Below are 26,413 nucleotides of genomic sequence, written 5' to 3'. Positions count from 1 at the left end.
TTCTGCTCTGTTCAGACACCCTGTGTGCAGTGTTATTTTAAGACAGGGTGGGTTTGTTTTTCCCCTTCATTAGAGAAAGAAGATGGTTTTTCTCTTTGCATTCAACGAACCTTATCCTTTCCTACTGGGCCTGACTCCCATTCCTCATGCATTTGCCTCCACAGCCTGTTAGACATTTAACAAGTACAATAGCAACTTGATGCTGTCGGCTGAGCTCCTGGACTGTGTCTGTCAGGTTCTGGTAACACCACTGCTTCCAAGTAGGCAGCCCCAGCCACCATAGAGACGTGTGAAGTGATGGGAGGGTTTGTCTGCAAAGTTTCTGCCTGCCAGAGTGGTTCTTACACATAGAAAGTGCAAACATAAAATCTGTCAGTTTTCAAAATTAGCAGGAACCCCCCTCCCCAGAGTCAAAACCCAGTAAAAGTTTGCTAGCCCTAGGCATCTCTCCTATTCAGATGCACTATCAGCACATGAAGTGGCTTCCCCTCCCCCCCCCCCCCCCATGGCTTTTTCCACTTAAATCTAAATGAGGAAGAATATCCTTTTCTTATGAAGAAAGCTCCTGGGAGCAGCAAAATGACAGATATCAATTCAATTATGAACATATCTATTGAGCACCTACTACATGCCAGATTATAAAGAAAAAGCAACCAAAGGGTTGACAGTAACAAGATCAAATCCTCCATCATTTTCCCTGTTGATAATCAAAGTATCCAGAATTCCAAAAATTCCTTCTAGTGGGCCTTACTTCTGTACACATTGGATTCCTGAAACCCAAATCTGAAAATCCAGGGAACATTCCACAGCGCCCTGGAACGCAGTGAACATATTGACTGTAGAGCACTGAGCAGGCAATCAATAGGTGGCTGGCAAGCCAGTCAATGGCTCTCTTAAGGGTCTGGTTCTTTGAAGGTGAGACTTTTCAAAGAGAAGCTACTGGATCTCAGGCAGGACATGTGTCTACCTGGAGGTCCTTTATTCAGGGTTCAGGGAATTTTGGCTTTCTGTTGCTTCATAACAATTCATTATGAACTCAATAGCTTAAAGCTCACCAATATATAAATTACAGCACAGCCTGGTTGGCTTAAGATGTAGGCTAGACTGAGTTCTTTTCTACTTCTGAGCTCACTGGGCTCCTCATTTCCTTGCTAAGTCTGCCTGTGTTCCTGGCCATGTGGTTCTCTACATCTTTAAAGCCACAAAAAAGTTCTTCCTTGTAAGTCTGCTCATGCTGGGATCTGCCTACTTCTGCCTCTGACCTCTAGACTCATTCAAACAGTCATGTGACTTGGTTAAACCCACATAGAAAATTTCCCCATTTTGAGATTTACACACTAGAGACTCTATTAATCATGTCTGCAAAATCCCTTTGGCAACATCTAAACTAGTCAGTGTAGCCCAGAGACCATCTCAAACTGTGCCTTCAACAACGAATGGAAGATAGAGCCCAGAGACCTTCCTGAGTGTCCTAGCTTGGGTGATTTCCCTCCATTTCAGGGCCAGCAGTGACTGCCAGTCAATGATGATATCTCAGCCTATGAGAAGTGTCATGAGAACACTGATCTCTTGGAGTTCCATGTGCAGTCAGGAGATACCTGCACCCACTCTGAGAAATTTTCAAGATGGCTCATCACATGTTGGCTGGAGTTGTCCAGCAAGGCCAATGGTGGGGGGCAGTGTGAGCTGAGATTGCCATTGAAGAATAGAAGGTCTGTAGCCTGGTACAGATAACAAGTTTGACCCAAGACCTGCCTCCTAGGCCTGCCACCTGCTGTGGTTACAGCAGAAGCTAGACTGGGCAGTTCTGACCTCTGTGCTGGGAAAGAATGAGGAGCTGGCTGGCAGCCCAATCACTGTCTGGCTGTGGAAGGTTGTGGCAGGAAACACGGGGAAAACCAAGAGCCAGAGCTCTTGAAAAGAACCAGGTACCAGTAGTTCTAGCTACTCAGGAGGCTGATATCCAGAGGGTCAAGATTCTAGGCTACCCTGGGGAAAAATGTTCACTAGGCTATATATTCAAAAAAGCATAAAACAAGGTTGGGCCAGGTGCTAGTGGCTCACAACTCACAGGCCCTGAGTTCAAGCCCCAACCAAAAAAAAAAAAAACAAGGTTGGAAATGTGGCTCAATGGTGGAGTACCAACTGAGGAAGCATGAGGCAATGAATGCAAACTCCAGTAATGCTTTCCTAGAAATAACAATGATAACAATATTAACAAATAATAACAGCAAGAAGAATTCTCCGGTGCCAGTTACTTGTCAGGACTCTGTCTCAATGAAGAGTTGCCTGCTTTGCATTCTGGGAACACAAGCAGCTTACATCTGATCCAAGTCACAATGCAACAAATATAGTACAGGGGTGGCATTACCTATCCAAATCAGGCCAACTTGAGCCTTAAGCCCCATCACTAGCTTCCAAGAGCCAATTTCAAACCCCTTAGCTATGGTCTTGTCTGGAACCGGTTGGTCTAGCCCACCAGGCTGGGGTCCTGATCCATTAAAGGCAAAGCTGTGGAATTTACAGTCCTTTTTCACCCTTCATAAAACTGAGCTTTTTAAAGTAATTGCCCAGCTAAAGAGGTCATGAAACCCATCTCTAATCTCAAAAGTGATCCACAATACCTTTGTGGTAGGCAACATCTGCTTTTTTCCCCCCATAAACCTCAAGGCTCAGCCTGGAGGGAGATGGTATAAGAGAATGCAATTGAAAGAGGAAATGAAAACACATCAGTCTAATAGTTGCAAAAAGTTACACTTGGCCTCCTTTCTCCATTACCCTAATACCTTCTAGTGACCCACTAGTGAAAAGTCTGCTAAAATATTATATATGGATTTGCACTGTTGCATTAATATCTTGTTAATCAGATATTAACAAGGGCTTAAGTACCACCAAAATCACATTCTGTTAAGGGTTACTTCTGACCAGAACATGTGGTTAAATCTCATGTTCAAAGACTGATGGGCATTTTCTCAGAGGAAAGAAAGTCTTACATCTCTTAATTGTGTGTGTGTGTGTGTGTGTGCGCGCGCACGCTGGTACTGAGGCTTGAACTCAGGATTTGAGATCTGCCTTAGAGTTTTTGTGCTTAAGACAAGTTAGTGTTCTACCACTTGATTCACAGCTCCACTATCAGCTTTTGGTAATTAATAAAAGATACAAGTCTCATGGAGTTTTCTGCCCTGGCTGATTTTGAACTGTGACCTCAAATCTCAGCCTCCTGAGTAGCTAGGATTTCAGATGTAAGCCACCAGTGCACAGCTTCTTCTGACTTTTTAGAGGTCTCAAATGAATCAGAGCTCGTTCAAAGAACTGTCTTTGGATTCAGACTAACCAGAACATATTTGATGAGTGATAATCTTCCACAGGAATGTCCAAGGGAAAGTAAAACTTGATCTCATAAATCCAAGCGAGGTTTATACATATATTTATTTCATCAACCAACATTCCCTAAACATCTACTTTGTGCTAGGATAGAGGTTCAAGGTTGAGAAAAATTGGGGAAAACTTCTACCCTTAAGGGACGAGAAGGAAAAAGACAGCCATCAAATGATTACACAAGTAAAGCATGGTGGTGCATACCTATAATCCCAGCTGCTCCTCAAACAAGAGATTGGAGGGTTGTAACTGCAAGCCACTAAGCCAAGATGGTGTGAGATCCTCTCTGAAATACTCAAAACAAATGGGCTGGGATTATGTCTCAAATGATAAGGCATGTGCCTAACAAGTTCAAGTGTGGGGTAAGCCAAGAAAAGCAAGTCAGACAGAAGAAATGGGTGCAGAGGCCTTGGGGTAGGGAAGGCCTACCTTGCCTAGTGAAGGATTGAAGGGGGTCCAGAGGAAAAGAAAAATCTAAACACCTTACAGTTTGAATGTGTCTCCCCCAAAATCTCAGAGGTTGAATCCTAGAGACTCATTTGGAGATGGGCTTTCAGAAGGTATGACAATGGTTAAATGGGGTCATAAGGATAAGGTCGTACAACAAGACTGGTACCCTTCTAAGGGAAGGAAGAGACACAGAAGAGGCCCCAGGAGGGCCTAATGAGGGATCCGCTTTGTGCAAACCAAGGAGAAAAGCAGCAGAAGAAACCAACTCAGCTGGCTCCCCGACTCAGACTTCCAGCTGCCAGAGCTATGAGAAAATCAATGGCTGTTGTTTAAGCCCCCAGCTTATAAATTGTTAGGGCAGCTGAAGAGAGGAATCCAAAGGGAGAAAGAAACTCAATAAAGCTGGACAGGCCACTGCCTTGGAGAGATTTTAAGTAAGGGTTCAGCCAGTGTTTGGCCTGATAGCTGTGGGGAGCCATCAAGGAGCTGTAGGTGGGTAGAGGTAGAGTGCGAGTGCGACACCAGGGGCTGCCATCTGAAGGACAACCCAGTCCCAGGAAAGTGTGGATGCAGACTCTTCTGATGATGGCAAGCCAACTGTAGAACTCTTATCCAGAGAATGAGCTTTCTGGAAACACAGTAGAAAGCATACTATGGTAGTTCAAGTTCCTTGAATGTGCTTGCAGAGCACCCGGCTAAGGTAGGGCTACACATCACCAACCTACACAAACAACAACTATGATGACCAGTCTTCTCTTCAGTACTCAGTAAGTACCCCAGCATTGATTGGCAGGAGAAGGGGCAGAAGGAAAAGTCACTGAGAGCTGACAAGTTTGTCAAGTGATGACCAGGTTATCTAAGTGAAGTGTGTGGGAACATCATGCCATGAGAAAAGACAGGGTTCCTGGATTCCTAATTCAGTACTTCTCCTGTGTATATTCTCAGTGGCAAATGGTTTTTATTGCACACACGTTAGTATTCATAAGCTGAATGTTTTGCTCAACGACGGCCTCACAGCCTGATTATGCTTTGGTAGCCCCCACGAGAGAAGCAACTTAGACAGATGAACAGGCTTGCTAATGAATGGGGTCTGGGACTCCAATATTCCCTTCCTCGAGAATCATGCATCTCTCCAACAGAGAAATGAAATCTTTTGAGACAGCCTGATTATACAAATAAAGCAGCATTATTATATTTGTCTGCCAGGCTGATCACAGGACATTTGCAATTTATGACAGACATCACAAATAGAAAAATAAACATGAAATATCATTTACTACAGCCACATCTACATCAATAAAGGGAAGATGAGAATACAGGCAATAATGTGAATATTTGAAGCAAAACTTTCCCTGATATGTTCCAACGTTTGAATCAAAATACTATCTTAGACTAAAAAGTCACCAATTTAATTCTGATGATATTTCCCTGAGAGACTGGGTTGACATATCGTTCTATATCTCAGGAAAATCTCTTGCTAGGAAAATTAATAGTAAAAACATGATTATAACTAGTCAAGAAAAAAATAACTCCTAGCTGGGCACCAGGGTTAACATCGATAATCCTAGCTACTCAGGAGGCTGAGATCCAGAGGACCAGAGTTTGAAACCAGCCCAGGCAGAAAAGTCCTTGAGACTCCATTTACAAAATAATCAACAGACAGCTGGCCTGTATCCGTGGCTCAATTGTAAGCTGAGTAAGATTTAGGAACTGGCAAAGGGAAAAAATAAATAACACTAATAAAATATTAGAGCTCATTTGAAACATGTTAAAACATGATCATGATTTAATAGCAAAGAATTGTCTCAAGGGACTCCCTTGAGACAAAGCCCTCTCATAGCTTTCTGAGAAAAAGCAAAACAAAGACTATTACAGAGTTCTGTCAGGAGACTATGCCCTCTAGCCAGCATGATGGCTCACACTTGTAATCCTAGCTACACTGGAAGCAGAACTGAAGGGATCTTGTCTCAAGTCCAGCCTGAGCAAAAGTTAGTAAAACCCCATTTCACAAAACAAGCCAGATGTGGTGATACACATCTGGTTCTATCTACTAGGGAGGTAGAGGTTCTATCTACTAGGGAGGTACTAGGAAGATTATGACTTCCAGGGCCTTTTCAGACCCCCCCTCTGAAAAACAAATTACAAGCAAAAGTGTTGTATAGTAACTCGGTCGCAAGAAACAGAGAAGCCACATTTTAAGAGGTCGAATTGGTAATCTTTATTGGAAAGCCAGACAGGTGGGCTCCTGTCTCAAAGACCTGTCGCCTCTCCAATAACATTGTTAGAAAACTGAGCCATGAGGGCAGGAGAAGAAAAGAAAGAGCAGAAGAGAAGAAAAGCAATACCAACAAACTGGATCAACTCCAATGGAGAGCTGAAATGGGACACCATGCTAACTGGAGGAGAGACATAAGACACTAGGCATAGGGCATGGTGTAATGGTGCCTGAGAGGGTGTGGGATTAGTTAGGGCCAGAGTCTGAGGGCAGGGTCACAGGAAACTCAAGAGTCTTGAGATTTCAAAGCACATGATTGACAGGTCTACTGATCTATTGTCCAAGTCCCCCCCCCCCCCCCCCCCCCCGCCTCTAAGAATTCAGGTATCCCCATTACCAGGGGGGTGGAACTTCCTTGACTCTACCATGAAGACAAGATAGTGCCACTTAAATCTAATACCCTATCATATACCACATGGCCAAGATGGCGCCAATCAGATCCTTATTTCAAAAGGACCTCACAAGTAGGAAGTTCAAAATTGAATCCCTGAGATTATATACAAGTGCAGAAAGGGGAGGAAGAAGAGGATGAGGAAAAGAGGAAGAAAGAGAGAAGGGAGGGAGAGATAAAGGGAGAGGAGGAAGAAAGGAAGGAAGGAAGGAAGAAAAGGAGGGAGGGAGGGAAATTATGTCTCTCCAAAGTCATACCTGATCAGAAATTAACATATAATTATAGTCTATATCTATAAAATACAAGGTAAATTACTTCTGATAATTTTCAGTTTCAGTTCTAATCCAATCTCTTCCACATGAAGCTTGGGAGCCTACTTTTTTTCTTTTAAATCGAATATGTAATCTTCAAATCAATAAAAGGGGAAATGAGACAGGAGAAAAAAATTCACACCCAAAATAAATCAAAGTGTGGGGTTTGAGATGGAAGAAAGAGGCCCACCAATCAAATGATAGATGTATTTCCAATATACAAGGATTTGTAGGTATGATCAGGTAAAGTAAATGCTTTGGCTAAAAGATAAAGAGAATCAAAGTAAGGGTTCTTTTCAGCTTTTCAGATCAAGAGGACAAAGATCAACATCTCAGCTGTTTTTCTCTGTCCCTTTCTCTTATACACATGTACAATACATTCAGATACACACACACACAACACTTTGGCACACATTCCTTTCTTAGATTTGGCCTCTAAATCTGAAGAGGATATGATTCTGATCCCCTACTTCTCCCTCACCCAATCTCCCAGTACCTAAATATACATACAACGTGTTTTAGATTAGAAGGTTGACAGCAGAAACTCTCACCTTTTCTTTCTAACCAAACACATATATAGTTGCTGGTCATATGCCAGACATTCTCCCCATGAGCAGCCCAAGCTGCTGTGCATTGCATGCCATCAGATGTAATTCCTTCCCTTTCCCCTGACTCAGGAAAGCAAATAAGAATACAAAAGACTACAGTTATTTAGATCCCTGCATCTTATGATGTTCCTTTAATATCACACCTTCACCATTATCTGAAGAAAGAATAAAACAACCTCTGATAACTACATTCACTGTCTTGCAGAACTTCAGGAGGTAGCAGTAGCCAAGTCTATTCAGATCATGCTCTTGAAAGATACAAATTAAAATTATGTTTCTGGTAAATAACTCCATTGTTCCACTCGGAGTGGATAACTTTTGACAGCAGAGGAGTTTGAGGACCTGGATATTCCAAGCACATGACCATCACTATAAGGACAGAAGTTCTGGAAGAGGCTTGCTTGAAAGAAAGCTTATTTTGCATATCAATAGCATACAAATGGAAGTGCCAGTTCCTGTTCCCCAAAGGGAGAATGCAGGATAGTGACCTGTCTTCTGACATTGCATGAGCATCCCCCTGGCCAGATTGACCTTGACCTTGAGGGAAAGCAGGTCTAGCTCTAATTTGCTGAGCTGACAAGAGAGAAGGAGAGACAGCCAAATGTCCAGGAATCCATACTTTGCCTTGTGATTGTACCTCTTGCAAATTACGTGAAACCTGGTATGTGTCTCAGCATTTTTCTCTCCCCAAGCTCCCAATTTGTTTTCATTATTAACCAGCCCAGCTCCTAAATTTCACTGAGACTCAATAGCAAAAGATGCAAAAATAGCAGAATGAATATTTTTCTACCTGGGCTTCTGCATCTAAGATAGACTTATGAATCTTGCTTCCATTATGCAGAAGTCAGAATTTTTAACAATGGCAGGGATTCTTTTTTTTTTTTTTAATTATTGCTTCAAGAGTTCCAAAGCCTTCTTGTGCTATGTTGTCATTTACATTTCACATTAAATTCAAAATATGTTAGAAAGGAGCAAATATTTATTTTAATTGGATCCATCTGTTAAATGAAATACTAAAAAGACAGCTAAATCACTACATTAAATTCAGCGATTTGTAAACAATTTATATGTTCATTTGTTCTAGGTTAAAAATGCCCCAAAGCACAAATTTTGTGAAACCCACAAAGTAAATTGCATTGTATTAATCTGATGGATGTGGTCATGATTTCCAACTCTTCACTCCATTAATTTATTTCTTAACTTGAGTTAATTAGTGAGGTTCCTGTTTTTAAAAGCTCTTTGAAATTCATTGAGAGAGGAGTTTGCAAAGAACTGCTGGGAAAACCTACTGCAGAGGAAATGGACTAAATACAAATGGTAAATTTCCTCAAGACATTATTACACATTGAGCACCTGATTGCCATTCAACAATCTTTATGCTGGGAGCACAGTGGGTGATTGATAGATAGTTGTTATAAGGACAGGGAAAGTAGCTACCAGGGAAAGGAGAGCAGCAGTGACAACAAACTCACTGCAGGCAATTACTAACCGGATGAGACCATCTTCAAAGTCCTATCCATCTCTAAGTAAGTCTGGGGTAGATTTTTATGCTACCAGAGACGGCCTTTAACTTGGAATACCCACTGCGGAAAGAACAGATACCTACTCAGACATACAAAAAAAAAAAAAACATAGAGATTGGTCATCTAGAGAGCTAAGATTAACTCAGTGACTTTTCCTTTGGTCAATGAAGCCCAATATTCCTAAATTAGACTACAGATAAATGAAGGCCACTTTGTGATCCTTGTCTACTCCCTATTCTTATGTACTCAGGCCAATACCCAGCCTGCACTCAAAAAGGAAAAAGCAAAGTATAAATTGTGGCTCTCAGATTAATATAAGAAATGCCTAACTAAGCCTGGCGCCGGAGGCTCACGCCTGTAATCCTAGCTACTCAGGAGGCTGAGATCTGAGGATCTCAGTTCAAAGCCAGCCTGGGCAGGAAAGTCCGAGAGACTCTTATTTCCAATAAACCACTGGAAAACTGGAAGTGGTGCTGTGGCTCAAATGGTAGAGTGCTAGCCTTGCACTGAAGAGCTCAGGGACAGCGCCCAAGCCCAGAGTTCAAGCCCCACGACCGACTAAAAAAAAAAAAGAAAAGAAAAGAAAGAAAGAAATGCCTAGTAGGGTAGGAAAGAAAGGGGAACTGGCCCTTCAATAAATGATCAAACTTTAAGCTTGTGCATTTGTTTCCTGGGATGTTTGGGCAGCAGCTAGCTAGTGGGCAATAGAGACTGAGGTGGGTTCAGTGCCTTTCCCACATCCCCAGATGGTGTTTCTTCTAGTGGCTCTACTAGTGACTTCCAGTGACAGAGGGCCTGGGTCAAGGCAACACCAGAAGGCAAATCTAAGTAGCTCCTACCTTGCCACAGCCCTGCTTTATTTCATTTTCCCTGCACCACAGGCCTGGGAAAATCACTGCCAGGCACTCACTGCCAGTTGACCATCTTGGAGCTGCACGGGAAAGAGATTTTGATCTTAAGCTTCAAATGTCTCATCTATAACATGGAAAGATAAATCATCCAGTACAGCCCCTGATGCGGAATAAGCATCCAAACATTGTAAGCCTTTTTCCTTTTGCATAGACTCTGAGTAAAATAAAATCAACTGCTCCCTGACTCTTGAGAAGCCAGAAGCAAGACAGATCCAAGACCTAAGTGCTTTCCAATAGGACTCCCTGCCTGGCTCCTTTCCTTGGAACCAGTTTCTCAGGTTTCCCCAGCACCAAAACAAACAGCTCCAAGATTTACTTCTACTCTGGACCCCATAGAGGGGGTGGGGAGACAGGGAATAATTATAATTTCATTATAATTTATAATTTCAGCTCCCACCTCACTCACAGTCAGCACCATGTTACCTCTTTTATTCAGTTACCACTCCACGATACAAAATAACTCCTTGGTTTCTCCAAGGAAGAGAAAATGGGATTCAATCTAATGGCCTGAGAAAGGTTCTCCAGGATAAAAACAGGGTGCGATAAGAGTGTTCTACTTATCTCTGCAGAGTGTGTCCTTTTCCAAGGGACTTTCACCTACCCTGCATTACCTAATTTGCTCCTCTTAGTATCATTGCCCCCCCCACACACACACACAATACACACACCCCAAGAGGTCACAGAAATGGTGCTCTAGGTCTCTGATTCCCAGTCAAGGGCTCTTTTCACCATCACCACAAACACAGAAGGAACATCCACAGACCCAGATCAATGCCCTTAACCCAATATAACTCTGCAACCTGGGTGAACTACATTGACACTTCTAGGGCAGGACTTCCGGCAAAGAGGACCGCAGGAAGTGGCTCAGGTGAGGGCGTGGGGAGACTCTCCCAGATCACCCTCCACCCTGACTCACTCAGGAAGATGATGGTCTGTCTCCGGGCTGTGCGGCTCTCCTCGCTCTCTGACTTGCGCAGCTGCAGCTGCTGGCCATTCTTGGCCAGTGTGCCCTTCTTGCTCCTCGTGAGTACTTTCAACATGTTCCAGCACATGAAGGCCACAGAGACCAGCACCAAGAGATAGACGGCGAAAGCACCGAAGATGCTGGACTGGAACACGGTCCAGCGGCTGGAGAGATTGGTGCAGATGGACATGTTGGAAGACTCGGGCTGCTCCTGGTGGCGGGTGCGCGAGCGGTTGCAAGTGAAACCGTTTTGACTGGGCAGGTTCACCAGCGGGTACTCAACACCCATGGCAAAAAGCAAGGGCAAGGCCACCAGGATGGAAGCAACCCAGACAAAAGCAATCAGCAGTTTCACCTGGCAGGGCCCAGACAGGGCCTTATACCTGAAGGGGTGACAGATGGCAATGTAGCGCTCAAAGCTGAGCGTCAGCACGTGCAGCAGAGTGGCATAGCTGCAGGCTTCGAAGAGGAAAGTGTGGAGCTTGCAGGTCACCGCATAGCTGGGGGTCGTCAGGGGGTTCCAGATGATGCTGTAGAACTCCACGGGCATGCCAATGAGGAAGACCAGGATGTCGGAGCAAGCCAGACTCACCATGTGATCCGTCACCTCCTTCTGCAGGTACCCCTTCTTCTGCAGCACCTGGGTAACCCGAATGGTGATACTGTTGCCCACGATGCCCGCCACAAAGATGACCAGGTACACCAGGAAGAGGGTGATTTTGATCCAGGTGGCCACCTCAAACTCGGGGACGTGGCTGTGATCGATGACATTGGAGCAATCTTTGCTGCTGCCACGGGGTGAAGCCATGAGCAGAAGAACCACAGGCCACCAGATCCAAAGTCTCCTCAACTTCCCCCTTGTGACTCCAAAGTTCTGGGCTGCAACTCACTGCGGTGGGCGCGAGACTTTGTCTCCCTGGAGCTCGCTGGGCAACGCTGACCTTTTGTTATTTCAGAGCTTTCGCGAAAACTTCCTGAAGTAGCCCAGCCTGGGAGAGGCGGAGGCGCCTGGGGGTGTGTGCTTTTAGAAGGCTCGTGGGGTGGGGGAGAGGAGCCCCGAGGGAGACCCGCGCGCCCTTTCTCCCCGGTGCGCACTTTGCCTGGCCACACGCCGCTCTGCTTCTAGCACCTGGCACGGGTGGCCCCGGCCCCACCCTCTCTGATCCTGCGGGGAGGGGTGAGGTTAGCCAGTGATCAATCATTAACCTCAGCAGACCGGGCTCAGTGGCCTGGCCTGCAGATTTAGCCAGGCGGGCGGAGGCTGACTCAACTCCGAGTTATGGGCTCCCGGAGACCTACGGCCGCACCTTCCCGCCGCCTCCAAACGGCCCCCGCCAAGCAAGCGCACCAGCCGCGGGGGTCAGCCCCGCCGCGCATCCCCCCCCCCAGGACAGGCGCCCGGGAAAGCTGGGCTTGGAACAGGACAACTTCCCCTCTCGCCCGCCCCGCCCCTTCTCCTGCAGCTGTTCCAGGCCTTGCCAAGTAAAGGTTAGGGGTGGCCCGGCCTGGTGCCCTCCACCTTCGCCTGGGCCGCGGGCCTGGGCCATGTGAAGGACCCCCCTAGCCCCCCGTCCCCACCCCAAGCCCTGCGTCTGCATCGTGAGCACGAGGCGCGCCCTACGCCAGGCAGGACACGCCGCCTTCCAGCTCCCACCGGGGAGGAACGGTGCAGACGCTAACCCAGGGACCTGGGCCCCGATTAGGCAAAGGGGGTTCACAGAAAAGCCCGACTTTGACCATAATCTCCGAAGGGTGCGCTAGGCGCCGCCTCGCCTAGGGAGCCACCGGGCCAGCGAGCGAGCATGCAGTCCCCGCCGCTGGGTTCCCCTCGGCTGCATTGGCTGCCGCGGTGGGGAGTCTTTAATTGGAGACATGAATATGGATGAGGATGGCGCCAGCCACCCAGGATGCCCGGGGTCGGCAGGGGAGCACGCTGCTGGCTCCCCCAACCGCCAGGGCAGCTGCCCGGCTGAGGGCGCCACTGTATAGAGAAACAGCGCTGGAGATTGTGACTTTTTCCCTAGGAAGGGAAGGAAGAGGGGGTTCTAGATCCAGATAATATTATATACACATTACATTAGATAGATAGATAGACGGACAGATAGATAGATAGATAGATAGATAGATAGATAGATAGATAGATAGATAGATAGATAGATAGATAGATAGATAGATAGATAGATAGACAGACAGATAGATAGACAGACAGATAGATGTTGGTAGATAAATAGCCCTATATTGGCAATGTCCTTAACTAATCATAGCCACCATTAAGTTGGAATCGTTTTGAAGACAAAGGAACCAGGTTGTCCAGAAGACATAATAATGTGAATAAAGACGGTTACATAGGTCATCTTGTGTGTCTGTCTGTATCCACCAACACTTGGACTCGAACTTGGGGACTGGATGTTTTCCCTTAGCCTTTTTGCTCAAAGCTGGTGCTCTACCACTTGAACAAGGGCTGTCAGCCACACCTCCCCTTCAGGCTATTCACCAACTTGAATTGGAGAGAAGAGTCTTATGGACTCTCCTTCCAGGGCTGGGCTTCAAACCTTGATCCTCACTTCACATTCTCTTGAGTAGCTACGATTTTAGGCATGAGCCAGCACCCAGCTTTATATATGCAATTTTTTAAAGTCAAATACACAGAAACAAAGGTCAGGAAAACACGATTTCCAACGGTGGTGTGGGTGGGAATGCAGGTCACAGGGTAGGAAGTTGCCATTGTGCAAGATGAACAAACCTAGAGATCTAATTAACAGCAAGAGCATCTCAGTTAATGTTTAATTTACCCTGAAACTTTGTCAAGAGTAGATTTTAGTTATATCACACATACACACACACTTCACTCTGAAGGTGACATTTAATTTGCTTGACTGTAATTATGTTCTGATGTATGTGTGTGTCAAAAACTATATTGTACAATTCAAATATACACAATTTTTTAAAAAATAAGGCAGGGGGTAGTGGCACACACTTGCAATCCCAGCAGTGCACAAGACAAAGGTGGAAAAACTGTGGTCCAAGACTCTATCTAAAAATAAGCTAAAGCAAAGTAAATGAATGAGTGCAAGGCCCTGAGTTCAAACCCCAATACAGCCAAAATCATCATCATCATCAATATCATCATTATCATTTAAAAATTGAGAGAGAGATTCAAATTAGCCCAAATATTTCCAACTCCTGAGGCCACATTCCTAACCCTCAACAGGAGGGCACTCAGGAACATACTAGGTGCTCAGGAAATGTGTCCTGAGTGTTGTACATAGAAATATGGGACTGTGTTTTCTGAACAGACCCATCGATCTAAGACCTGATGAACAAAGGGATTAGTTCATTTCAACATTATCTTGGATGGGGGGGGGGGAGGCGGAGGGGAGGATGGGAAGGGATGGGAAGGGGAAACAAAGGAGGAGGCAACAGTGCTTGATAAGAAATGGAGGGGGGAATTGGGGAGAGAATTAGTGGGGTTGGGAGGGTTGAGTTAGGTCCACCACATCTCTACAATTGGCTTCATATTTGCCTATAGGGTTAACTTCTCTCTCCTCCTCCCTTCTTACCTCCTTTACTCCCTTCTCCCTCCCCCTTTCCCCATCTCCTGCCTTGTTACTGGTTAAATTACAAGCTTCAAAGTCAAAGACTGGATTTTCTCCATCTCTTCCAGGTCTCCATAGCACCCTAAGTACTACATTTTGAAAGAGTTCTCCTCTTCCCTAGGCCTATGTGTGTGTGTGTGTTATTTCACCTTTGCTAGCAAAGAAACAGATCTTTTTAATCTGCATGTCATGCTTGATGATCTTCTACCTTCTCTCAGTTACATGAGCAGGCAAGTCTGGACTCTTCAGGCTTTCCTTACCTCCAGATTCAAGTTTTGAAAGGGCTTCTTTGCAAAAGCTGAACATTGTTTGTTTTACTCTCTCTCTCTGTCTCTCTGTCTCTCTCTGTCTCTGTCTCTGTCTCTCTGTCTCTGTCTGTCTCTGTCTCTGTCTCTGTCTCTGTCTCTGTCTCTGTCTCTGTCTCTCTCTCTCTCTCTCTCTCTCTCTCTCTCTCTCACACACACACACACACACACAAACACACCTGTCCTGCCTACTTCTTTCTTTCCAAAGCTGTAATAAAGCTAGATTCCTCCTAAAAATCTCTCAGCCCAGCCACAGAGGACTGAAGTCTTTGTCATTCTCTTCTTAGTCTTTCTCTGAGCCCACATGGTGCATATTGATGTAATGCATTTGTCCCATCACAAGGCAACAAATGGAATATTCTCGCCTCCATTTTACAGATAAGGAATTAGAAGGCTGGGGATTTAGTGACTGGCTAGAATGGTCAAGAGGCAGGAGTCTTAATTCTAGTTTGCATTTGCATTTCCATACTATGATGCTAGCTCCTTGTGAGACTGTGCCGGGTGGAACACGAGCAGTAGATTTTGTCACCAGCCCAGATGCTTCTCCTCTCTTGGCTGCACATGCTAGTCATCCAAAAAATATTTGACAATCTCAATTTGTCTGGCTTGTAATGTCTGAGTTGCTATTCACTGGCAGAAATTTCCTTCTATTGTCTGGCCTCAGTCCCTCCTGCTGTTGGAAATTTACTCTCCCCCCTGAGCCCCCATTCCCTTGGAAAAGAAGAAAATCCATGAGAACAAAAATGTGAGATCCAAAAACAGAACAAAATTATTGCTAAAGGGCAAAACCTTTTGTTAAAGAAAAACCCCAAGCAAAGGCTTCCTGGTAGTAGGAAGGGAACCTCATGCGGCTATAATAAAGTCCCCAGCTCCTTTAACTGGGTGTCTTGGAGTCTCTTTTGGATCCAGGACATAATAAGCTCAGACAAGATTTCCATTACTGTCCAATTTCTTTCATCGAATTTTTCTCTCCCAAAGTGTGAACACAGATTACAGATGTATGGCCAGATAATGAGACTCTAATTAATTAAAACCGGTCCTTTATAACAAAAATAGAAAAAAAAAAAACATTTTGAGCAAAAGGCCAGAAGAAATAAAATTTCATTTCACCTTTACTTTTCCTTGGCCCAGTTAAAAACCATTTAATGTACTCTCACTTTTTGAAGGCGGTTTGGCACAGCACCTGGCTAGGGTGGTACAGTCCAGATTTTTTTGTTAGCCTATTCCTTGGAGGAAAAAAGGAATTCAAACTATGAGGAAATAGTATGTAGATACCCTTTTGTCTCAGCCTGACTCAAAGGTCATACTATTCTAGGACCCATACAAATTCATATTCATACTCCACACATTCTAAATGCCCTTTGATCTCCAATAGCTCATGGTTTTAAACTTATATTTAGCATTAAATTCCATTTTTAAGATATAATATTATATTGGTCCCAAAGTATACATATATACACATTATGCATACATATATTATATTTGAATTTATTTTATATGATTCAACTGATAAAATTATGTAAAATAAGGGTTATGGTAAAAAAAATCTCAGTAATTGTTTGCTACACTATAAAGAAAACTTAAAACATTAAAAAAAACTATACACAGTGCAAATTTTATTTATAATGCAATAGGAATCAAGCTAATATCAAAATCAGAACACTGAAACAAAAATTCTACCATCTCTAAAACACTTTTAGCCAGATTCTGGTGGTTCATGCTTGAAATCCTAGCTACTCAGAAGGCTGAGATCCAAGGATTGTGATTGAAAGCTAGCTGAACAGAAAAGTCTATGAAGACAGAAGTAGAACTGTGCAGACAGAGAGAGGGAGGGAGGAGGAAAGAGAGAGAAGGAAGGAAGGAAGGAAGGAAGGAAGGAAGGAAGGAAGGAAGGAAGGAAGGAAGGAAGGAAGGAAGGAAGGAAAAGCAAAAAAGGGTAAAAGAATAAAGAAGAAAAGAAAAACACTTTTAAATATTTGGAAAAATCCTTAGCTTTAAAGAAAGCTGAAGGAAAAATTGCCAATAATCTAGAGAATAATGACCTAGAAAATACTATGTATCAGAATCTGTGGGAATAGCTCAAGGAAACTCTTAAGGGAAAAGTCCGCATCCCCAAGTGCTTCCAATAAACAGGGAAGAATAAAAATCAATGAACTGACAAAGGGAGTAAAATTAAGAAAGACAATAAGAATTTATTACTAAAGAGCAAAATAATTATAAAGGATCTACATAGTAAAACTAATAAATTCCAAATCTATTTTTTTTTTTGGCCCAGGGGGTGGATAATTGGTGATTTGAACCAGAAGCCTCTTATTTGATAGGCAATTGCTCTGAGCCATGCCCTAATCCTTTAATTTGTTTCTTTTAGATAGAGTCCTAAGCTTTTTGGTCTCTAACTAAAATCACAATCTTTCTATCTCTGTCTCCCAAGTAGCTGGATTACAGATATGCACCACCATACCTCAGTTGTTTTTAAGTTGGACTCCTTGTTTCTGAACAAATTTATTACCAAGAGGGCAGCTTTCATTCCACCAGCCCTTTTCAGAAAAGATACCCATCACAATTACCTATTAAGAGTTCCCCCAAAGCCTATATACTAAAGGTTTGGAAGTAGGGAACCTTTAGGAGGTGGAGCCTAGTGGAAGGAGGGTAGGCCCATGAGTCCAGAGGGGACCTTAGGGCTTCTCTCTTCCCTTTGCTTCCCAGATTCTCCGAGGCAAGCAGCACACTGTGCTATCATGATATCCTTCCTCCCTGCAGTCCCAATGGTCAACTGACCAGGAACTGAAACCTTGGAAATTGTGAGTCAAAATAAACTTCCTCCTCGTGAGTTGATATTCAGGTATTTTGTCTCAGGGATGGAAAGCTACAAGCACAGTAATCTAATGAGGTAAGCCCTACAATCACCAGACTTACTGCCTACTGGCGCATGCGCAGGGTGGGGCACTCTAGACCAAAACATAGTCACCTTGCTCAGATAAGGGGACTCGGAATGCAGGTGGAGCTGTTGGATCCTGCAGAGCTGAAAACTGGAAAGGAGAGAGCTGCTCAGAGAAAGTATCTTGAGACTTTAGTTGAATACTAAGGGGACGTGGAGAAGTGATACTTCAAAGGAGATGTGGAAGCTTCACCCATGGTGCAGAGACTTCTAGCCACAGACAGAGCAAAGACTGCTCACCGGCCATAACCAGCTATCTAATTTGACTGCCATGGACCACTGTAGCTAGTGAACCAAGACATGTAGATAACCCAAGCTCCACGAGCTTTATGGAATTCAAACTGGATTGCAAAGAATTCACGTTGTGAAAGGATATAAATTATCTCATTTATAGTTTTCATATGTTGGTTTCATATTAAAATGATAGTATTTGGCTACAGTAGTTTAAATAAAATATTGGCAATATTTTCACCTTTCTTTTTACTTTTTAAATATGGTTACTACAGCATTTTAAATTATATTTGGCTTGTGTTTGTGATATGCATAAACTATCCTAAAAGCTGTAAAAGAAAAGGTTTGCAGACTTTATTTCATTAAAAATAAACTCTGAAAGTCAGGACATGTGACAAATGCAAAGAACAAAAAGTAGCTTATGGAGAATACATGCATTTGACAGTACAAAGCATGATGTCCATAACAAACTTCAAGTAGCTTGAAACACATGCATTGCTATAAAGGTTAGCAATTAAGCTTCCATTTAGACAAATTTATCTGAAAACTAGACAACTCAAAATTTAAAATGAGCAACAGAGATTAAAAAAAAAAAAAGTCCCTTCCTGAGAGAGGAAATACAGATAGACAGTAAGCAATGCAAAATTACTTAACCACATTATCTGTCAAGGAAATAATCTGAGAATAGTGTTCAAAGCGAGTCCAGGCAGAAGAGGTCATGAGACTCTTATCTACAGCAAAAGGCCAGAAGTGAATGTGTTGCTCAAATGGTATTGTATCAGCCCTGAATGACAACAAAATAAAAATCTAAGCAAGAGTGTGCGGCCTGGAGTTCAAGCTTCAGTACTGATACACACACACACACACACACACACACACACACACACACAGAGGAAGAGAGTGAGAGAGAACATTTATAGTAAGTTGTCAATGATCATCACAACCTGAAACATCCAAGTGTCTAGCTACTTGAAAACAGATAAACAATATGCAGTATATTTACATAAATTTATACCACAGTACCATGAAAATAAATATATTGCTTCAAAGAAGGATCAGATTATAGACCACTGAACCAGACCCAGTGGTTTGTAATCTCAGTTTCACAGCTGAGAGAAGACAGAAATTAGGAAGACTACATTTCAAAGACAGCACGGACAAAGTTAATGAGACCGCATCTTAAAAAATAAACCAGGCTGGCACCAGTGCTTCACATCTATAATCCTAGTTACTCAGGAGGCTGCAATCTGAGGATGGAGATTCAAACCTAGCCCTGGCAGATGAATCTGAGAGATTTATTTCAAATTAACCAGCAAAAAGCTGGAAGTAGAAGCATGGCTGGTAGAGCACCAGCCACAACTGAAAAAAATACTGAATGACCAAGAGAAGCTTTGACCCTAGTACTAGATCGATAAATAGAGCAGCGTTGCGCCCCCTTGTGGCCTTAGCCATACAAAAGGCATAGATAGGAAGGGTCAGAGTCCAAGGCCAGACCAGGCAAAAAGAGACCTTGTTTTAAAAAAACAACTATAAGCAAAAAGGACTAGAGGTGTGACCTAAGTAATAATGCCTTTGCTTAGCAAATGCAAGGCCCTGAGTTCAAATCCCAGTACCACTCAATAAAAGAAAGTAAAAAAGAAAGAAAAAAGAAAGAAGGAAAGGAAGGAAGGAAGGAAGGAAGGAAGGAAGGAAGGAAGGAAGGAAGGAAGGAAGGGAAAGAAAGAAAGAAAGGAAGAAAGAAAGAAAGAAAGAAAGAAAGAAAGAAAGAAAGAAAGAAAGAAAGAAAGAAAGAAAGAAAGAAAGAAAGAAAGAAAGAAAGAAAGAAAGGAAGGAAGAAAGAAAGGAAGGAAGGAAGGGAGAGAGAGAGAGAGAAAGAAAGAAAGAAAGAAAAGTTGACATTATAAATACAGAATACCCATTAACAGGAGAGAAAAAGAGAGATGCTTGAATGTGACCCTCAAGTGTCTGTAGGTTCAAATGTTTGAAGCTTGGTGCCTAGTATGATGGTGGAACTATTAAGAGGAGCCTCTTGGGTGTCCTTAGGAGAAGCTAACCTCAGAAGAGATTAATTCTCTCTTTAGAAACCCGAGCCCTCAGGAGACACAGGTTGTAAGAGTTGCTCTCTGGCTTATCATTTTGCAGAATGGTCTCTTGCTCCATCTGTTGGCTCTCACTAGAGGTTGAGCTCATGAAGCTCCCTGATCTCGAAACTGTAAGCTACATAAACCCATTTTCTTGATGAAGTTATCTTGCCTTGAGTTTTTTTTTTTATTAGAAGGAATATGGACAAAGACACATAGATTATGAAGGAATATAAATATATATTTATATATAACTAATGAACATATACATATCTTTATTTGAATTCATTTATACTGGGTATGCTATCTATTATTTATATCATATGTATTTGTCTATAATATCCATATATCTATCATCTAGATAAATAAATGTATGCAGTATAAATAATATATAGCATAATGTAAGGTTTAAAACTCTATAACAATATGTTCAACATCCACCAATCCTCAGGCAAACACCAATCAAAACCACATATCAGATCCCCTCACACCTGTTAGGATGGTCACTATGAAAATGAAAGAGATAATGAGTGTTGGTAGGTATGTGGAGAAAAGGTCCCTCGCATACACTCAATGAGAATGTGAGTTAGTACAGCAATCATGGAACACAGTATGGAAGCTCCCCAAAAAATTGCACAGAGAACCACTTGATGGACCAGCAATCACTCTGTTGGCATATGTAAAGCAGCACGAATATCTGTGCTTCTGAAGCATCTCCAGTTACATGAGCCAAGATATGGAAATAACCTGTATCCACTGACAGATGAGTAGATGAAGAAATTGTAGCATGTTTCCATAAGGGAAGATAATTTGAGAAGAAGAAAAAAAGAAGGAGGCACTGTTATTGACAATGACCTGGATGAACCTAGAGGATGTTATGCTAAGTGCGATTATCCACATAGAGGAAGGAAAATATGGCACTGTCTCTGAAAAAGTTGAATACATGGAAACAGAAAGGACATTGGTGTTTAACAGGAAGAAGACAACGGGGGGGGGGGGGAATGGGGAGAAATAGGTCACAGAACACCAAGCTGTGGTTATATAAGATGAGCAAGCCTGGAGCTCTGGGTACAGCAAGAGGACTGTCATGAATAATATTGTAGTGAATATTGAGGGAGCTTTTAGGTGCTCTTAACAGCACACAGAAGTATTCATGAAGGGCAATGGATATTATATTTGTTTGACTAATTGTCATTTCACTATGAATAGATATATCAAAACATCATACTGCACACCCTAAATATGCACAATTTTTTAAAGAAAAAAAAAGACAGAAAGGGCCAAATGAATGTCTCTTTGCATATTAATTGAAGCAAAAGCTACAGATACTGGAGAGACAAGATCGCTGGTCTGTGACAGTTGGGGATGTGTAGATGACTCCGAGTGTTTGTATTTCATCCAGCACAACTCTCTATTTTCATACATACTGCACAACACAGAATTTACTGAACAGCAGGGACTCTACATTCTCCATCTTTCTCTTCACTAAAAATAAGCATCGAGTTGTTTGGAGTGTTATAACAACCAAGTGGTAGGTGGATAGCTTAAACACATAGCTGCGGCCTTCGAGTATTTTTGGTCAGTGCAGAATGAGACTGCTCCTGTAAAGGGATGGCAAGTGTGATCTTAGTGGCCTCAGCCATCTGAGAGTCCTGGGGAAGTTTGTTCCACTATCCTGTTCCTCAGGGCTCACAGCAAGCAGCACCACCCATGGCACACCCAGCCCAGGCACTGAGGCTCCATCGTAAAAGCCCTTCTGTGCACTGAAAATCCAGAGAAACAAATGAAGAACATACCTATTTCCAATGCTGAAGTTGGCCATTGGTCTTTATTATTATTTTTTAATTGCAAGCAGACCTTGTCCTACAAATGCACTAAGTACAAATACACTCCGTGCCCTGCTGTTCCAGCTATCAGACCTTCATTGCCTTTACCATTGGAACCATAGCCTGAAAGGAACCTGGGGGACCAAGGAAGGAAGGAAAGGAATAGAGAGGAAGAGGTGGGGGGAGAATTCAGTCATAAAATTCAATGCAGATCCTCAAATTTAAGGAAGTTGAGGGAAGGGGTGGGGTTGGGGAGGATGGGGGAGAACGATGAAAGGGGTGACATTGATTACAATGCATTGTATTCAGAACTGCTTTGTCGAATGACAAAAAATATTTTAAGAAGCACAACTGGGAGAAAACGAGGGAAGACATGACGCTGGTCATAAAGAAATGTACTCGTTACCTGACGTCCGTAACGCTAACCCCTCTGCACACCACCCTGACAATAACGATAAAATTTTTTAAAGTCTAAAAACAAAAAAGCTTATATGGCCATCTGGAGCAGGTGTCTCTCTTTCTCCTTCTGCTTACATGAAATGTGCACCTGTAAGCTATGGCATTACACATTGATGCTAAAGCCAAAACGCAAGAAGATATGACAAAGTAAACACGACTCAAGAAACAAAGGACAGCCACCCACTTTGTTGTATTATTGCTAAACGACTCCATGTTCTTGACCATATATATGGTAGATATATACGTGCAACGGAAGGAGGAGGAACAGAATAAGAGGGAAACGGAACAACATACAACAAAGGGGTCCATCAGCTGCACTGGATATAGAAGAAAAAGCACTGAGCAACCCAAAGGAAGTGATGGGAAGGAAGGAATGAGAGGAAAAGAGGAAGCAGCCTACACTAAGCAAAAGGAAAGAAAAAAGTGAGAGAAGGGATGCGTTAGGAGCAATGGGTGACAATGTTGTCAGACACCTTGTACTCATATACTGTTTTGTAGAATAGGAAGTTCTTTGTACAACTACTTAAAGATATAATAATAAAAATGTAAAAAAGCATATAAAAATAAAAAAGCCTATATGGCTGTCTGGAGCAGGTGTCTATCTTTTTCCCTCTGCTTACATGATGGATGAAACGTGCACCTGTGAGCATTGCACATGTTATGGATTCCCCAACCTACCAACACACCCCATTTCCCACTAAGAACAAATGGAGGCATTTTGTATTATGGATAATATCTTCCCCCACTCTTAAAACCATCTTCCTCCAGTGGGAGGACATTTATAGTCCGACAAACATGAGAAACAGCAGTCTCGCATGATTCCTCCCAAGGACTGTCTTAAGTCTATAAACAAATTCCTCATAGTGCAAACACAGAAGTCAACAAAGAGTGAAAGACAAATGCTAATTCTAAACTCAAGTGGCAGCTCATTCTCCTCTTTGGCTCAGGGAAATAATCAAAGCTAATTGTACCCTCAGCTTTTACCCTTCAAGGTGGCTGGAAGGAGACTCTATAAAGAAGACCAAGGTTTTGAATGGAAATGACAAGCAGACAATTGCATTTAATCTGGATCCACAACTCCTTGGCAAATTGAATGGACATTAGGTGTCACAGATTTGCCAAGAATCAACTTTAGAGTTTTGGCTTCTTCTTTGAGTTGTTAAGCAGTAAGTCCAGTGTCAATCTAGATATGGTTTTGACAATTTTGATACTGTGCTATCTTAAGTATATTCCGCTATGGGTCAGCTCATTATTACCTGCACAAGTGTGCAGAAACATGTGGGTTAGGCCAGGTGGGGGACAGGCAAGTAGCATGTCCAGTCTGGTCTGACCTGTCACCATTATTGGATAGGGTAGGCAGACCTGGATTTACTGTACTGAGGATATAAGAGCAAAGCCCTCACCAGGTAAGATAATTAAGGAAAAACACTCAGCTAAGCAGGGTAGCACTCATCATAATCCTAGCTGATTGGGAGATGGAGATAAGGAAAGATTGGTGTTTGAGACCAAAATAGGAAAAAGTTTGAGACCCCCATCTCAACTAATAAAATGCTAGGGATAGTGACATGCACCTAGCATCCCAACTACATAGGAATCATAAATAGGAAGATCACAGTCCAGCATAGATTTGAAACCCTCTTCAGAAAACAATGAAAACAGAAAGGGATGACAATGGCTGAAGGGATAGTGCAAACCCAATACTACCAAAAAGGAGAAAAAGGAAGGAAGGAAGGAAGAAAGAAAGAAAGAAAGAGGAAGAAGAGGGAAGGAAGGAAGGGAGAAAGGAAGGAAGGAAGGAAGGAAGGAAGGAAGGAAGGAAGGAAGGAAGGAAGAAAGGAAGGAAAGAAGGGATGGAGGGAGGAACAAAAAAGGAAGGAACGAGAAGGAAGAAAAGAAAGAATTAAGAAAGAAAAGAGAAAAGGAAAGAAAAATACAAAGTTATCCCAGTACCCAGACCTTCAGAAGGTACTAAAGTTACTTCAAGCCTTGGGAGATGATTATACACAAGGATCTAACTCTGTGCCCAGTAAGCTCACACCAATTCCTTCAGATTGATTGGACTACAAATCCACACAAAGGCTATATAGGCATTCCCTGCCCCACACCTTTATTTTTGGAGAGCTAGTTTCTTAACATTTGACCTTCACACCTCTGGAGCTATCTCTTACTTGGTATTATGTCAACAACAACAACAAAAAAAAAGAAGACACAGTCTTCTAACTCCCAACATTTTCAATATTCCAACGGGGACATTTTCAATATTCTTTTTTATTAATAAGTTTTTTATTGTGAAAATATGATACAGAGGGGTTAAAATTACATGAACAAGGTAATGAGTACATTTCTTATCAAGCATTGTTGCCTCCTCCTTTGTTTTTCCCTTATCATCCCTGCCCTCCCATCTCCACGACTACACTCCTCCTCATTTCCCCCACCCCATCACCCCCACCAAAGTTGTAAAGTTCATTTTCAACATAGCATCTTGTACATCTCATTGTTGCAATGGGTCCACCTGTATCCCTATTTAAACAATTGTTTTTTTTTTCCCTTCCCCTCCCCAAATTATACCAACATCAAATACAGTGAAAATGGGTTATACTGTGGGGAAGGGACGTAAAAAGTAACAAAAAAATCACATGGGAGGGGGGACCAAGATGGCGACGGGGCAGTAGGGAAACGCCACAGCTCTCTCCAACCAAAAAGAGAGTTCCAGTTCCAACCTTTAATCTCCCCAAGAGACTGACAACAACAAAAAGACGAACACTCAGAGAAAAACCAGAGGTGGAAAATAACAAAAAAAAGAAAGAGAGGAAAAGAAGAATTTCAGAACAGAGAAGAGCGAAGACCCCTCCCCCAACCTTTACTGGCCGCGCGGCAGTGCCGGCCAGCCGGCCCGGCGGGGGCTGCCGGAGCCACAGAGACACAGGGGGCTGCTTGCAGATCACCAGGTACCGGATTGCAGAACAGCGGATCGCCAGGAACAGAGAAACCTACTAGCCGGGAGTCTCCACGAGGATCCCACCCCACCCATCACTCTCCACCGGAGCGGAGAGGCTCCATCCCGCCAAAGCCGCCCGGCACCAGCAGCGCCACGAAGGGACCTGTCCGCAGACCACCCGCCCAATCGCGATCGCAACGACCCGGCGGGGGGCCGCCCAACCCAGCCCTCAACCACCCCAACTGAACTCGGACTGCAACAACAACTGATGGACTGCAACAACAACTGACGACCTACAGGGTGAGTACCCATCAGGGGACAGGGAATCCATCAAGGGAGACCAGAGCTGGAGGGAATCCCCAGACCCTGACCTAGACTCCCTACCCCAACACCCGGACCACAGGACCCACTAAAACTGGGAACTGTTCTAGAGCTCCACCAGCCGGTGGAGCACACTCTGCTGGCCAGGCCAGAGCAAGAGCGCCCCTGGAAGGGAGCTTAAATGCTCAAGCCAGGAACAGTGCCCCTGGGTCAAGACTACCAACAGTAGAAGAAATTTGAACTGTGTCCTCCAGGCTGCATAACCAAGGTGGTATACACATTAGCACAGGCCTAACGAGCGCGCTCCAGGCTGGGGCCGGAACCAGGCCAGGGGACCGGCGCCTGAACAAAGCAAAAAGGGTCAGAAGTGGGGCTGTGGCTCAAATGGTAGGGTGCCAGCCCTGAGCTGAAGAGCTGAGGGACAGCACCCAAACCTAGAGTTCAAGCCCACAACCAGCCCAAAACAAACAAACAAAAACACATCAGGAGCCCATAGCAGACTCCAGTATTTGGGAGAGTGCATCCAGAGCATCTGATCTTCCCAAGAGCACCCGCAGGAGCAAACACAAGCAGTCTAGGCTGCTCAACCCTTCCAAAGGCGGGAATTGCTACAGCAGAGAGCTGAGAATCCTAAGTGAATAGCAGCTGGAAATAGGCTCCCAACAGAATCCAGATCAGGCACAGACTCTCTCTACCAATACAGAATCAGCAACCAAGCAAAGACAGACACACCAAAACAAGATTGAAGAGCAGTCTCCTGAACCCCCATGCGAAAATCACAGAGAAAAATCACAAGGTTTACCACTACCCAGGACAGCAAGCTCACCTCAAAAACCAGCAGCCACGCAGGGGAGAGCCCCAGTGGGAGCAAAGCAGGAATGGAAGACAAAAACTACATCCAAGGGTT

At 43.6% G+C, this 26,413-nt stretch overlaps 1 protein-coding gene across 1 annotated transcript in view; it reads right to left on the bottom strand.

The window, feature by feature from the left end:
- Gpr39 (G protein-coupled receptor 39) overlaps nucleotides 1–11,839 on the bottom strand; it is a 221,853-nt gene extending 210,014 nt beyond the window's left edge. Inside the window, exon 1 of the mRNA XM_042685287.1 lies at nucleotides 10,764–11,839. Coding sequence (XP_042541221.1) covers nucleotides 10,764–11,619 — 856 coding nt within the window. The 5' untranslated portion in view covers nucleotides 11,620–11,839. The remainder of the gene's footprint in view (nucleotides 1–10,763) is intronic.
- Nucleotides 11,840–26,413: the final 14,574 nt, after the last annotated feature.

Source organism: Dipodomys spectabilis, unplaced genomic scaffold (genome assembly GCF_019054845.1).
Source record: "Dipodomys spectabilis isolate Male_0828 unplaced genomic scaffold, ASM1905484v1 ptg000094l, whole genome shotgun sequence".
NCBI classification, from domain to species: domain Eukaryota; kingdom Metazoa; phylum Chordata; class Mammalia; order Rodentia; family Heteromyidae; genus Dipodomys; species Dipodomys spectabilis.
Note: the sequence above shows the minus strand (reverse complement) of the source record. Positions and strands in the feature narration are given on the sequence as shown.